The sequence below is a fragment of the Somniosus microcephalus genome, chromosome 10 (genome assembly GCF_052327205.1).
Source record: "Somniosus microcephalus isolate GS21.2 chromosome 10, FLI_Smic_1.0, whole genome shotgun sequence".
Taxonomy (NCBI): domain Eukaryota; kingdom Metazoa; phylum Chordata; class Chondrichthyes; order Squaliformes; family Somniosidae; genus Somniosus; species Somniosus microcephalus.
Window position 1 is genome coordinate 124,393,943 of NC_140996.1, and position 14,172 is coordinate 124,408,114.

Below are 14,172 nucleotides of genomic sequence, written 5' to 3' on the forward strand. Positions count from 1 at the left end.
CCAGGAAACTTTATTTTTATATGCTTAGGCGCCTATTTTACAGGCGTAAAATAGGCACCTAAGCATCCAATATGGCGGACGACATGCGTGCGCGCAATTCATGCAAGAAATCAACCAACTACCATATTGGTAAAGGCTGAAGTATAGGTGTCCAGGGCCCGTGACAGAAACAGATGTTAGGCCCTTTGCATATGCAAGTAGGGGACTAGCCCCTATTTCAGGATCCCTTCCCAAAATTGGCCTGTCGTGAACACAGGGAGTGTTCACCACGCCCAGTGTGCATTAGCAGGCCAGCGCTATCCAATTTTACCCCCATAATCTTCTGACTTGGAAGTGAAAGTGCTACTAATTGAGTCAAGCTTTCACCTGGTAACAAAAGCTACATTTTAAGTTCTTTAAGCAATCTGATATGTAGTTTTAAAAATTCTAAATATATGTTTTTTAGTTCTACAACATGCTTTAATATGTGTTCCTCTTAACACCTGATTATGCATCCGTGTACAAAATATTTTGCACAATTAGCAATGTACTAAATAGACTTTACATAAATATAGTTAATGTTTTCTCTGATTAAATCCTGTGCACCCTTTCTGTTTTTTTATACAGGTGCCACTGCTATCTTAATTCCACGTCTTGATTTAGTGATTTCATTTGTTGGAGCAGTCAGCAGCAGTGCTCTGGCCCTCATCTTCCCCCCCTTGCTGGAGATCATCACTTTTTCTGCAGAAGGAATCTCCTTCTGGTTGCTCCTGAAGGACATTTTCATAGCACTGATAGGAATCATTGGCTTTTTGACTGGAACATATGTGACTGTTGTGGAGATCATCTACCCAGAGACAGCATCAGTGATTAAACCCACCATGAGTCCATCCATCAACTTCAACTCTACTGTACTGAATTCTTGGGCTAATATTTCAAGCTCATGAACAAAAGGTACTTTATAACAGCTACATTTAGAGGAATTGTGGAAATTATCTACAGCTATGTATTTTATATTACTATGGAGTGAAAATGGAAATACCACATTGAGTATTTAAGCTCATTACTGCAATTCCAAAGCTCTTATGCACTAACATGTAAGACATAATAATTGTTGAGAATCTGGTTTTGGCTGCTTTGTAAGTTCTTTTTGTTTGTTTGAAAATGTTCAATGCAATGGCCTCTTCTTTTTTTAACATACATTTTTTGCCTACTCGCCTCTCCCATTCTGACAATGCTGCTCTTTGGCCATTGGAAAATATAGATAGGTGACATAGGTTGACTTGTAGTCCAGTATTCCTCTCTCCTTAAGGGAAAATGTCTTGCTTCTGCTCAGCACCTCTCTTAGGCTATGCTGAAATTAGGAACCTAAGAGTCTGGGAGTTGTAAACATGAATCAATGCCATAATGTTCCTTGGTGCAGTGCTTTTGCATCATGATATACTTCACCCCTGTGTTAGTGTCTGATTGTTTTATCCATAGAAATTTAAGTCATGTGTAATGCACAAACACATAAATTTGCATATAGCTTGAAAATGTTCTAACACAACCATTACAATCCTCTCCTCTGATTCTGTCATTCTGTGAACTAAATGGTATAATGCCTGTCCCTTCACAGCATAAGGACAACAGCAGAATACCTAAGCCAGTAGTAAGTAACTGGTGAACTGAAAAGGACTAGTATGATTAAGATTTTGTATCACTTCAAATGTATTCTGCTGACCTCTCCTGCCTCACTCCCCCAAAATAAAATGTTTTAAATGCAATTTGGCAACAAACAAGATCTGGTTCTATTTCAGTAACCTTCATGTGAATATCATGAAGCGGTTCAAAGCTGACATTCTGCTAGCCCAGCAGCTCCAGCTGAAGCTTGCTACACTCCAGTTCTTGGGACTGTGATTTGAACTCATGCTTCTAGTCTGTATGTGGGTATTCTCAATGGGAAAGTTTCAAGTTCTCACTCGGGTCCCAAGATGGAACATGCAGTAGTGGCTCTATCTTGAGGTAGAGGGATGGAAATCATCAAGGAATTGTATTCTATCCCATGTTGTCACTCAGCTTGACTTGTCCCATCCAGCAGCCTGAAGGAGGTTTGAAGGCAACAAAAATAGGAACATTAAAAGGAAAATATTAAAGTATACACAATCATAGACAAGACCTGCAGCTCATTTATTGAGCTCTAATCCTTTAATGTAAAGCACAATTTTCTGGCTCCTTCATTAATTTGTAGTCCATAAAAAATCCTACTTGTAACAAGCTGTTCTTTATTGATCCAAAATGCAGTTTAATAAAGGAAGTGTACTATGCAAAAGAAAATCAAACCTAACAAAGGAGGTGAAGAGGAAGCAAAATGTAGATTTCTGAATATTTGTATAATTGTATAATTGCAAAAAATGTAGCACTCTGTATTAATATGTAATTGTAGTTGTGGCTCACTGATACCTAGAGGAGCTGGGGATGTACAATGTGCAAGGGAGAATACAAAGAGATTTGGAGAGAAGTCAAAAAACAATTCAGAAGGCAAAGAGGAACTATGAAATTAAATGATCAAGGAACATAAAACAAAATAGCAAAATATTTTACAGGCGCATCAATAAAAAAAGGAAGGTTGGGATGGGAATAGGGCCATTAAGGGATAGACAGGATAATACCACAGGTAACAATAGAGAGATGGGAGAAATATTAAATAATTATTTTGCTTCAGTATTTACTAGGGAGATAGAACAGGTGGACATGACATTGGATGATGAGATTAGTACTGAGATAAGTGCATTTAAAATAAAAAAAGAGGGGCTATTATTAAATAAACTAATCAAACTCAGAGGATAAAACCCCTGGTCTGGATAGATTGCATCCACACATTTTTAAAGAATCTAGGGAAGAGATAGCAGAGGCATTACTATTTAATATTTTGTTAGAAAAAGGTGTAATGCCAGAGGACTGGCGGATAGCTAACGTAATACTTATATTTAAGAAGGGGGATAGAACATGTCCAGAGAATTATAGACCAGTCAGCTGAACATCGGTGGTAGGAAAAATAATGGAATCCCTACTAAAGGAGAAAATAGAAGAACATCTAGAAACCAAAAACATAGTAATGAATAGTCAGCATGGATTTCAAAAGGAAAGTCTTGCTTGACCAACCTCATTGAAATTTTTGAAGAGGTAACAGAGAGAGTGGACAATGGTAATACAGTAGATGTAATGTATCTAGATTTTCAAAAGGCCTTCGATAAGGTACCCCATAATAGACTGATGAACAGGGTCAGAGAATGCAGTCGGGGACAAGTAGCAGAATGGATAGCTAGCTGGCTTCAAGACAGAAAGGAGAGAGATGGGGTAAAAGGTAGCTATTCACAGCGGCAGAAGGTAGGTAGTGGTGTTCCACAAGGATCAGTGCTGGGACCACTGTTGTTCACAATTTATATTAACAATTTAGACTTTGGAATCAAAAACACAATTTCTAAATTTGTGGATGACACCAAATTGGGGGGGTAGTCAATACAGAGGAGGACATTAATAAACTTGCAGAATGAAATATAATTGGCAAATGAAGTTCAACACAGATAAATGTGAGGTATTACATTTTGGTAGGAAGAATATTGCTTGGAGGGTGCGAGTCTAGGTGGGGTAGAGGAACAAAGGGATCTTGGAGTACAAATACAGAAATCACTAAAAGTTGCGACACAGGTTAGCAAGGCCATAAAAAAAGCAAACCAAGCACTAGGCTTTATTTCTAGAGGTATAGAATTGAAAGGTAGGGAAGTTATGCTAAACCTGTATCGAACCTTGGTTAGACCACACTTAGAGTACTGCGTACAGTTCTGGTCACCATATTATAAAAAGGATATAGAGGCACTGGAGATGGTGCAGAGAAGATTTACAAGGATGATATCCAAAATGCGAGGGTATACATATCAGGAAAGGATGAAAAGGCTGGGTCTCTTCTCTTGAAAAAAGAAGGCTGAGGGGTCACCTAATAGAGGTCTTTAAAATTATGAAAGGTTTTGAAAGAGTAGATAGAGAGAGAGTGTTTCCACTTGTGGGATAGAGCATAACTAGAGGGCATCAATATAAGATAGTCACCAAGAAATCCAATAGGGAATTCAGAAGAAACCTCTTTACCCAAAGAGTGGTGAGAATGTGGAACTTGCTACCACAGGGAGTGGTTGAAGCGAAAAGTATAGATGCATTTAAGGGGAGGCTAAACAAGCATATGAGGGAGAAGAGAATAGAGGGTTATGCTGATAGAGTTAGATGAGGAAAGACAGGAGGAGGCTCGAGTGGAGCATAAACACCAGCATGGACTGGTTGGGCCGAATGGCCTGTTTCTGTGCTGTATATCCTATGTAACCCTATGTAATAGGTTTAAGTATTTCCTTCCTAAATTAGCCAGAGTAGTCTTATCCTTCAATAAGAAAAATCTAGCAGATCATTTAGAATTTGAGTGTGTGGTAACATCTCACATAATGAATAGTGATAATCAAATTTAGCTAGTTTGGAAATAAAACAGTCACCTGCTTAAAGATTCAACCTATTTCACATTTTACAAATGACAAGGACAGTTCTCAGTAGTTGTTACCCATTCTGCCAAATTGAACTTTGGAAGTGTTTTATTTGTTCATTCTAAAACCCACCCGCAACAGTCAGGACGGAGGCTGCACCAGGATCCTCAGCTTCATTCAGGTAAGTCGCTGGTTAGTGATTTTAGACTGCTTGTGGACATTTAAGCCTATTTCTGGCTATATTGGCAGCTCGAGCGGTGTTCAAAAATTGTGGAGAGTTATTTTTGGAGCTGTAGGACAATCTCTGCCCAGGGGCTTGTGAACAAAGTTACTCTGCCAACATGAGTGTATGGCTCAGTCTGCCATTGGGGCTAGAGGAGGAGCAGTGTGTCCAGTGGCAATTGAATCACCAGGGATGCTGTGACAGAGCCATGTCACCAGTTACAGCACCAATGCAGCCCGCACCAGGTCACACCCTTCATTGTCTGCGGCTCTGAAGGTTACTGTGGCCCTAAATGTCTACGCCAACAGATGACATTAACAGCATCAGTCAATTTGCAGTGCATTGCTGCATCAAGCAGATGACTGATGCGTTCATTGCTAAGCAAAACAAATTGATCACTTTTCTCAGAGGAGCAGGAAGACAGGGCTCTGGGCTTGACCAGGATAGCAGGTTTCCCTCAGGTGCAGGACATAATTAATTGCACCCACATAGCCTTGTGTGCTCCAAATCAAGAACCCAGAGCAGGAAGGGCTTCCACTCACTCAACGTCAGGAACCTAATCACAGACACAGAGCAGCACTACTCTCTACCAGACCTCCAATTGAGCAAACAAAGGTTCCACTGCCTGGATAGGCCTGGAGGTGTTCTTCGATACAGCCCAGAGAGAGTCTCCAGAATCGTCGTCGTTTCCTGCATGTTCCATAACTTTGCTAATAGAAATGGTGTGGCAATGTTTGAAATGAAGGATAAATTGCTCCATCTATCCGGAGAAAGGATCATTATTAGACGTATACTTTTGGTTCATGAGAAAAAGTTGACTTGGGCAAAGGTGGAAACCATAAGAACGCTCGAACAGGAAATGCTGGAGGATGTTCAGCCTGCGGAGCCATTGGAATCGCTAAAGAATGAAATGAATATATCTGTGGGAGGTGGAGAATTGACATTGTAATTTGGGGGGAGGAAGAAGTGGAGGTGTAAGAGCAAGAAGAACAGCAGGAAATCAAGGTTGCCAAGGTAGGGCAAGGGTCACCAATCCTGCCAGCTGCCAGAGATCTATAACATTAGATCACCGAGGAATGCTTTGGTTAAATCATCCCTATCCCCCTGCACCAACAGTCGCTCGTACCATCAGACCCAGTCCTTACACCCTCCGAATGAATGCCTTCAACTTCAACACCAGCATGGGTATTGCTACCCTTTCACTAGGCATGGCCAAATACTCACCAGTCCACAGAAACAGTGCACAGCAATAAAGTAGTTCAAAACAGTTCATTTTACAATTTGGAACAAACAAATTGTAGACAAAATCCCTACTGCCTGCCTTAAGTATTCTTTTAGCTAATCTGTTGCTCCTATAAGACACTACCCAGTGGCTACAATAGGTGGCAGGCTGTTGATCATCCAGATATCCATGGCGTCGGCCTCAAGGAGCTCTGGCTGTAGTGGGCTCGGCTGCAGCATCTCAGCAGCATCCGTTCAGTCTAGCCCAGCTGGCTGTCCGACACTAACGCAGTAACTGGCTGAGAGGCTGGCAGGGGAGCAGGCATGCTGCCATCCTGAGACGGGATAGCATATGCTTCATCCATGATGCCACTGCCATTCACATGTGGCCATGCCTCAGCAGTCCCACTGCTCTGCGTGAGAACAAAGTGCAGGAGTGATGTGATGGTTTGGAAGCCCCAATCTGTGCTATGCTTCATGCCTTATAAGCTGGAGGAGATGTTTGAACCCAGAGCCAGAATAGCAGCAGTCTGAGCTTCCATCTGTCACCAAAGGCTCCATAACTGAGAGCCCTGCTGCAATGTTAAGAGATGATCACATGCTCCATAGTTAATTGCATTATTTCCAAGCCCTGCTCAATGATCCTACACAAACTGGGAGGTGGCCTCCATACTGCCCAACATTGTGTGAAAGCTCCCTGGCAGGCAGCCTGATGCATCGAACATTTGGTGGTGCACAGCCATCGGTCTTCTATACACTGGACCCTTAAAGTCTTCATCTGTGCCCTACGCAGCAGTGCTAGAATGCGAGCTTGCCCTCCAGCAAGCTGGTTCTTGGGCCATCTTAAATCACTGCTCTTGCTCCTGCGCACTTAAGCTGGGTGAATCTCCAAGTGCAGACCCTTCTAACTGGCCCGCTAAACTGTGTGGGGTGACATTTTCTGACCTGGTGTCTGTAAGGGTAAGATCGAGTAATGGTGTGAAGTGGAGGGCTGTCCTCCTCTTCCTCTGCTGCAACTGCACCTGTTACTTGTGATGGACTTGGGAAGAGAAGAGAGGGATAAGGGTTAACAGAAACAGCCGAGTAGCAGCTCAGAGCAGCACCACTTTGTCACGCAGTGTGTGAGGGAGAGAATTCAGTAAGAAGAGAAAAGGAGAGTAAGATGGTCAAAACCTCACTAATTGTGATGCTCTTGGTATGCCCTCTGGCCACTAGTTCCAGTGCAGCCTCTTTCAATGGGCTCTAGACTTGTAGGGATGGTGGTCCTACACCTGTTTTTGTCTACTCCCTGGTATTGTATGCTGGTCTGTCCTGCAAGAAGAAAGGGAGTGCGCTAGTGTGTGTTGTGAAGATGTGCCTGTCAGCATAGTATAGCATGGGTAGTGCGTGAAATATACCACAGGGGTGGGGGGAGGGGAGTAATTGTGATGATGATAGGAGGTGCAGCATGTGCCAGTAGCAGCAGAAGGAGGTTGAGTGAAATGTGCTGCCGTGATTGGAGGAGAGGGAAAGTGTAGGAGAGAAGGCTGGGGCTACATGTGGTGCAAGCCTAAGCAGAGAGTGAGAGAGATGTGAGTAGGAGTCTTACCTTAGCAGCTCTAGTCAGATCATTGAATTTCTTGGGACATTGCAGTCATGCCCTTGCATTAACCTGCTCTGCAACCCCTGACCACTGCTGCTGGCTATTTGCCTTGGCACTCTTCTCCTGTCAGCTGGAAAGAGCACCTCCCATTCCAGGTCATCTTCTCCACAAGAACCTGGAGATTGGTGTCTGAAAATCAGGGCACCTTGTAGAACTTTTTCTAGCGCCATCTTCACTCTACAGCAATGACGCAAAGCAATGATTCAAAGCAGCCAAAATGCATCTTCCTGTTAGGAGATGCAGGCTGCCTTTAAACGGCAACACTGCCACCCACAATATCCCACCCCACCCACAATGGCCAAGCTGCCATAAACAACGCAGGTAGTGCTGGCAGCTCGCCAATCATAATCACCTGAGTCATGAGCATCATTGCTTGTGCCTCTTGCCGATATCATCGGGCGCATTTTGTGCCCATTTTTAGCACAAGTTGAATTTCACCCCATGGTTCCCACATAAAAGTGCATAGTAACATGTACAAGTATTATATACTGTGCATGATTTTCCAACCAATTTATATGAATGACATTTTGCTTTTCACATATTTGCCTGGAATTTCTGTGGGGGTTCTCTGACAAGAGATTGGTGGAATCACTGGAGCAACGGTGGGAGATTGGGAAAACCCCACATAAATTCAGGGCTATTATCTAAATTGCCTGATCAGTAAAAATAATGAATGCGAAGCTAGAGTATCCATTAAACACTCATAATGGCCCAGAAATTCAGGTCCCCACGCATGAGTACGCACTGGGTCCTCACGCGTAAGCCCAACGAAAGTGCCGGTTTCGTGCATGCACTGCACATGCGCGGGAAACCGGAACTTCCGTTCCCTTGAAAGAAGGGGTTGACAGGTGGAACGCGTGCACCGGAGAGGCAGCGCGTGTGCATCGAACTTCCATTTTTTTTGCAGGTTTTTCTGGGAGGGTAAGTCTCCAGCAGTTGCACTTTTAAAAAGCAGGCACAAGGCCTGCTTTCAAAAAGGTAAGTGGTGAATTAATTAAAATTAAAACATTTTTTCCACAGGTTTATTATTTTTAAATACTTTAAATAAGGGTAAGTTTATTTTTAGCCCTGTTAGAAAATGTAATTAATTTTTTCAAAATTTTAAATTATTGTTTAAAATAGTAATTTCATGTAATTTATAGTTATTTAAAAAATGTGATTTTAAAAAAAATGTATTTGAAGTTTTAGTTATATTTTGAGGCTTATAGTATTTATAGGTTTGACAGCTCTTCCTGTCAAATTTATGAATGAAGCATTCCCTGTTACCATTGGCTCTCCATGGCCCACGTGATCCCAGGGGACGCTTCGAACTAACTGCGCCCCTGGGATACGCAAGCACTGCGCACCGGCAGTTGGAGGAGGCCCAGGATCGGAATACCACGCGGGCCCACAGCTCAACGGCCGGCGCGCAAGGTAAGTGCAGGTCGGAGGTTTGCACCCGCGGGAAGCCTCCGACCTGAATTTCTGGGCCAATATGTCTTATCAAGTTAGACACCTAATTTTCAACATTCAAATCATTTTATAAATATTGCACAGAATCACTACTTAATTGGTAATTATGTAATAGAGGTTATTTTTTCTCATTACTGCTGATCTGCCTAAAGGAACTGTCAATTCAGATTTTATTATTTTAAGCACTTAGGGGGAAAAATCCGGTAGCGACCATTTTGGGTCGATAATGTCGCCTAGGCGCTAACTTTAGTGCCGGGCGGTAATTAGCGCCGGCGACAGCAAAATTGAGTTTCAGCGCCCCAGGAGGGAAGTGGAGCACTAAATCAAGCACTCCACTTCCTTCTTAGAGCGCTAACGTCAGTGAGCGGGGCGGAGACTTCAGCAGCGCTGCTCACTGGGCCGTGCAGTGCTGCCGCGTTCAAAGGCTCCTTACCTCCCTTAAAGGGAAGGGCCATCGCTGCAGGCTCTGCAATTTAAAAGTACCTACCTAGACCACCAAGGCAGCCGCGATCCTGTGCCATCAGCCCGGCACTCAAGCAGAGTGCTGGGCTGATCGATCGCGGGCAGGAACCCGTGAAAAAAACTAAAATAGTAAAGGTAAGTTTTTTTTTCACTTACCTCGGCCACCTCGCCTTTAATCATCACCCCGGAAGCGGCCGGCTGCCTGATGCACGCCACCTGCAGCTGTCAGTGTTTTGGACTGGCGCTGCTGCAGGGGGTGGACATCAATTTCGGGTCCGGGGGCGATGCGCACAGCGATGACGTCACGATCTCCGGGTGAAGGAGATCGGGGCGCAACGCTGTAGTGCCCGGTCGCAAAGCCGGGGCGCTAACGGTAGATACAAAGGCACCCAGTTTCATCCCCTAATGTTTTGTTGGTCTTTAAAACCAATACAAGTTTTTAATACTTTTCAATGATGTAGCACACATTTGTGGGCCCAGAAAAATGACCATAGATGCCAGTCTGATGGTCACATCAGGATTGCGACTGCCGTTGAACTCTGTCACTGACCCCATCAAATTTCATGGGGTCCAAGGGAGGGGCTTCCATAAGTGAGGCCATTGGCAATGTGGGCCATATCTATGGTGCCTTTCCTGCTACAGACTTCAGGAACTTGGGAGGAAGCTTGCCAACCCGGGGTGACATGCCAGGATTCCCTTAAGATAGGGGTGTGCTTTGAAAATTCCAGGAGTAATATTTCTGTCCGAATATTTGGGCATCTTGGACATGACCCCAGCTGTGACCCTCTATTGGGGCCCAGTTATGCCTTTCAGGAGTCTATTGTACCCCATCTCATTAGGGCATACTACCACCCAGACTTGCACCGGATCTAACTGAGGCCAAGCAAGCAGAAGCTCCCAGTGTGGGGAGTCTCTGCCCCCCACCCGCCCCCATCCCCTCTCATATGGGGGACCATGTTTGAGACAGACAGAGATTCTGCCCTACAAATGCCTCTCGAAATTTATCTGGGTCCGGCCTATTTTCTGGGTCTTCCACTGCGCTCCTGCCAGAGTCACAGCAGGAGTGCACCAGAAGGCCCATCCATTTTTGGGGTTATACAGTTTTACAGAAAAACACAACTAGAAAGAATGTATATCGGAGTAGTTTGATTATGAGAATTTCAACCTGGCATTGCTAAATTAATATGAAAATATTGTTTATTATTTTCACTCACTATGAACATCATGTGAATGTGAAAGTAAATCAAACTGAAACTCATTTACACTGAATGATATCAGGTATAAATGGGTCCCAAGATAATTAATTTTCTAGCACTTGATATGATAAGCAATATCTGGAATATAGCATAATTTCTAATAACTGATGTTAGCGCTGAAAATTGCTATAACATATAATTGATATTTCATATTTGTGAAAATAAAAAATGTTTTTTACATATTTGATGAATCATTGGTATGCAGTTTTCTAGAATTCTTTTAAAATTGAATTTATAGTTCTCCCAGGACTGCTGTACCCACAGAATAAACCATATATCTATCCCAATGTGTTAAGTTATGGGCATCTGGAAAAGCAACATAATTCAAACCGCCCTACAGGCCATTTGCACAGGTGAAGGAATTACCATCGCTGTCAGTGATGAGTTATCACTTGTTGTGCTCTGTCTCAGGAATATATATCCCTGTGACAGAGCATAACAACAATGACCCATTAGAAGAATCTTCTCTCTTAATGTATTACAATTATCGGTACGAATTTGATTATCAACATAAATACAAAATGTAAAAATATATAACTGGAAATATAAGATATCACCATCTTTTGAATCCTCCTGAATAGCTTTCACATTCTGGTATTTTCTATCTTACAAGTATTTTCCCATACAGACACATCTACATATACTTCTATGGCTGTATCTCTGATGACTTCATGTCACCCTCCTTCAATGGTCACACAGCCAGGTTTAATCATAATGAGTTATTTCATGTCATACTAGGAAAAGTCTAATGTTGACCAGAGTCAAAATGGATGTATCAGTTTCTTCTGGCTCATTTCAACCTTTGACTTTTTATTTAAAGGCTTCATTACATACCAACACTGGTAGCAAACTCAACTCAACTGTTTACCTACAATGACCTACTAAAATGTTTACTTTTAACCTGATGAGATGTTGGGACTCAATGACAGGCTAGTCCATCACAATCATCATGCTGTATATTGTTGACCCGTCTAATCAGATAAACTGTTTGTGTCTACAGACCTCTGTAATATGATGATATAGTAATAGTGCACTGTTGCAGGTAAAGTGCACTATATATATATTTGGTGAACTCTTTTGAAAATAATTTAATATGTTAGAAGACTTTTATGTAAAATATTTTTGGAAAATTTCAAATATATTTGCTTTTGTAAAATGTCATAATTAGAACTGTCATGTTTTATTATTTCACAACATAATTGCAATAAATGGCTTCAAAACTACAGATATATAGAAATTGTGTTTGCCTATTCACAGAACTTACAAATGGGACACAGATAATCATTTCTGTTCCAATGATTATTGAAATATGGGATTTGAGGTCCAAAACCAAACCAATCCAAACAGGATAAATGGTTAGATGAAGCTAAAACTGAACTGTTACTGCAAATGTTTGGCTCTAGATATTTAGATAAATATTACTTTGTTAAAAGATTTATCAATGAGCTGATCAAGCTACTGCAGTAGGCCCTGCAAACAGTAGTGGTTATGGTAGAGTGATGATAAGGTAGGAAGTCTATAGATGGGGAATAGGGGCTATGACTAGAAACATCTGTGGTATAATGTTGAACTGTCCATGATAGATGATAGAATAGTTCAGTTTAGAATAAAGTGACTATGCAAATACTTATGGTTAATGCATCCATCAGTAGGCTCTAAAATAGGATCTGACAAAAATGTGCAATAGAAACAGAAACATATACCCTGGACTAAGATAATAAGGTACATTGCTCTGGTGCTAACATTAGATACAGTTGGGGGTAGAAATTCAGTTGGTTAGCGCCTCCAGGGGGTGCTAACGAATTACTGCTTGGGTGCACCAATGTTAGCGCCGCCAGCAAAATTCACCTGGCGGTTTGTGGTGGCGTTAAATTACTGCCACGATCTCCTGCGCCCGGAGATCATGACGTCATCCAGCCGCGCATCACTCAGTAACGCCCTGGAGCGGAAATTCATTTTCGCCCCCTGCCTCAGCGCCTGCCATTAGGAACGACAGGTTAGAGGAGGTGGTTTGCAGTCAGGTGGGAGCTGCAGGAGCCCTATTTAAAGGCATGCACTTCCTGGTTTTTTTGTTGGTAAACAATGCTGCCTTGTCACTTTGACAGAAGCAAACAGGCATTTTGACCCATTTGAGGTTTTCCTGCTTGAAGGAGTTTTGCTCCTGACAAAAATTTATCATGTTAATTTGTCTTACTTTTGATAGTGCAACATTTCCAACACTTAATGGGGGTTGTACTGACACTGGACCTCGCCCTCCAGCTTCACCGTCGGAGGCAGCGGAGGCAAAGAGAAAGATTGGAAAACGTGGCCAGAGGGAGGAGGGCCAACAGGGCTCTCAACAGGAGACCTTGCCCTCCCAGAGTACTCCTGGGGCACTTCTCCTACCTTCATCTGTCAGAGGAACAGTGCCATAGAAGGCTCCGCTTCAGCAAGGAGGTGGTCACAGAGCTCTGCCACCTCCTGTAGCCAGACCTCCAGCCTCAGCTCAGGACCAAGACGTCTCTCTCAGTGGCACTGAAGGTCACAGTCGCTCTCAATTTCTACTCCAGCAGCTCCTTCCAAGCTTCAACAGGGGATATTGCAAACATTTCCCAGTTCGCCGTCCATTGCTGCATCCGGGAGGTCACAGATGCTCTGTACAGAAGGAGAAGGGAGTACATCTCATTCCCCATGATCAAAGACAAACAGCATGAATGCTCATGTGGCTTTGCAAGGCTAGCAGGCTTCCCCGTGATTCAAGACGCCATTGACTGCACCCATGTGTCATTGCGGCACCTCATCACAATGCAGAGGGTTTCAGCAAAGGCTACCACTCTCTGAAGGTTCAGTTAGCATGCGACCACAGACAGCGCATCCTCGCCGTCAATGCCCGCTATCCTGGCAGTAGCCACGATGCATTCACCCTGCAACAGACTGGTGTCCCAGCACTGTTCCAACCACCACATGAAGCTTGCGGCTGGCTGCTCAGAGACAAGAGTTATCCATTCGCCACCTGGCTGGTGACACCCCTCCACAACCCCAACACTCCTGTTCAGCACGCATACGATGAGAGCCATAGTGCCAGGAACCTGATTGAACAGGCTATCGGGGTGCTAAAGCAACCGTTCCGCTGCCTTGACCGCTCTAGAGGAGCCCTGCGGTACTCCCCTGATCGAGTCTCCCTTTTCATTGTTGTTTGCTACATGCTGCACAAGCTGGCTATTCTGAGGGCCCAGCCATTGCCACCAGGGATTGCAGGTCCATCTCAGGAGGAGGAGGTGGTGGAGGATGAGGATGAGCAGCACCAACGTAGGAGGGAACCACTCAATGTTGCTTCTGCAAGGGCCGTTCGTGAACACCTCATTACACTGCGCTTCCAATAAATGAGATAACACATGGCATTTGCGCAGAACAGCCACATAGAGTCATAGCCATAGAGTCATAACGGCACAG

General features: G+C 43.4%; 1 protein-coding gene across 1 annotated transcript in view; it reads left to right on the forward strand.

Moving 5' to 3' along the window:
• The window catches only part of LOC147111683 (neutral amino acid uniporter 4-like), a 371,254-nt gene extending 359,295 nt beyond the window's left edge, over positions 1-11,959 (forward strand). The window contains exon 12 of the mRNA XM_085998789.1: positions 607-11,959. Coding sequence (XP_085854915.1) covers positions 607-926 — 320 coding nt within the window. The 3' untranslated portion in view covers positions 927-11,959. The remainder of the gene's footprint in view (positions 1-606) is intronic.
• The last annotated feature ends 2,213 nt before the right edge of the window (positions 11,960-14,172 follow it).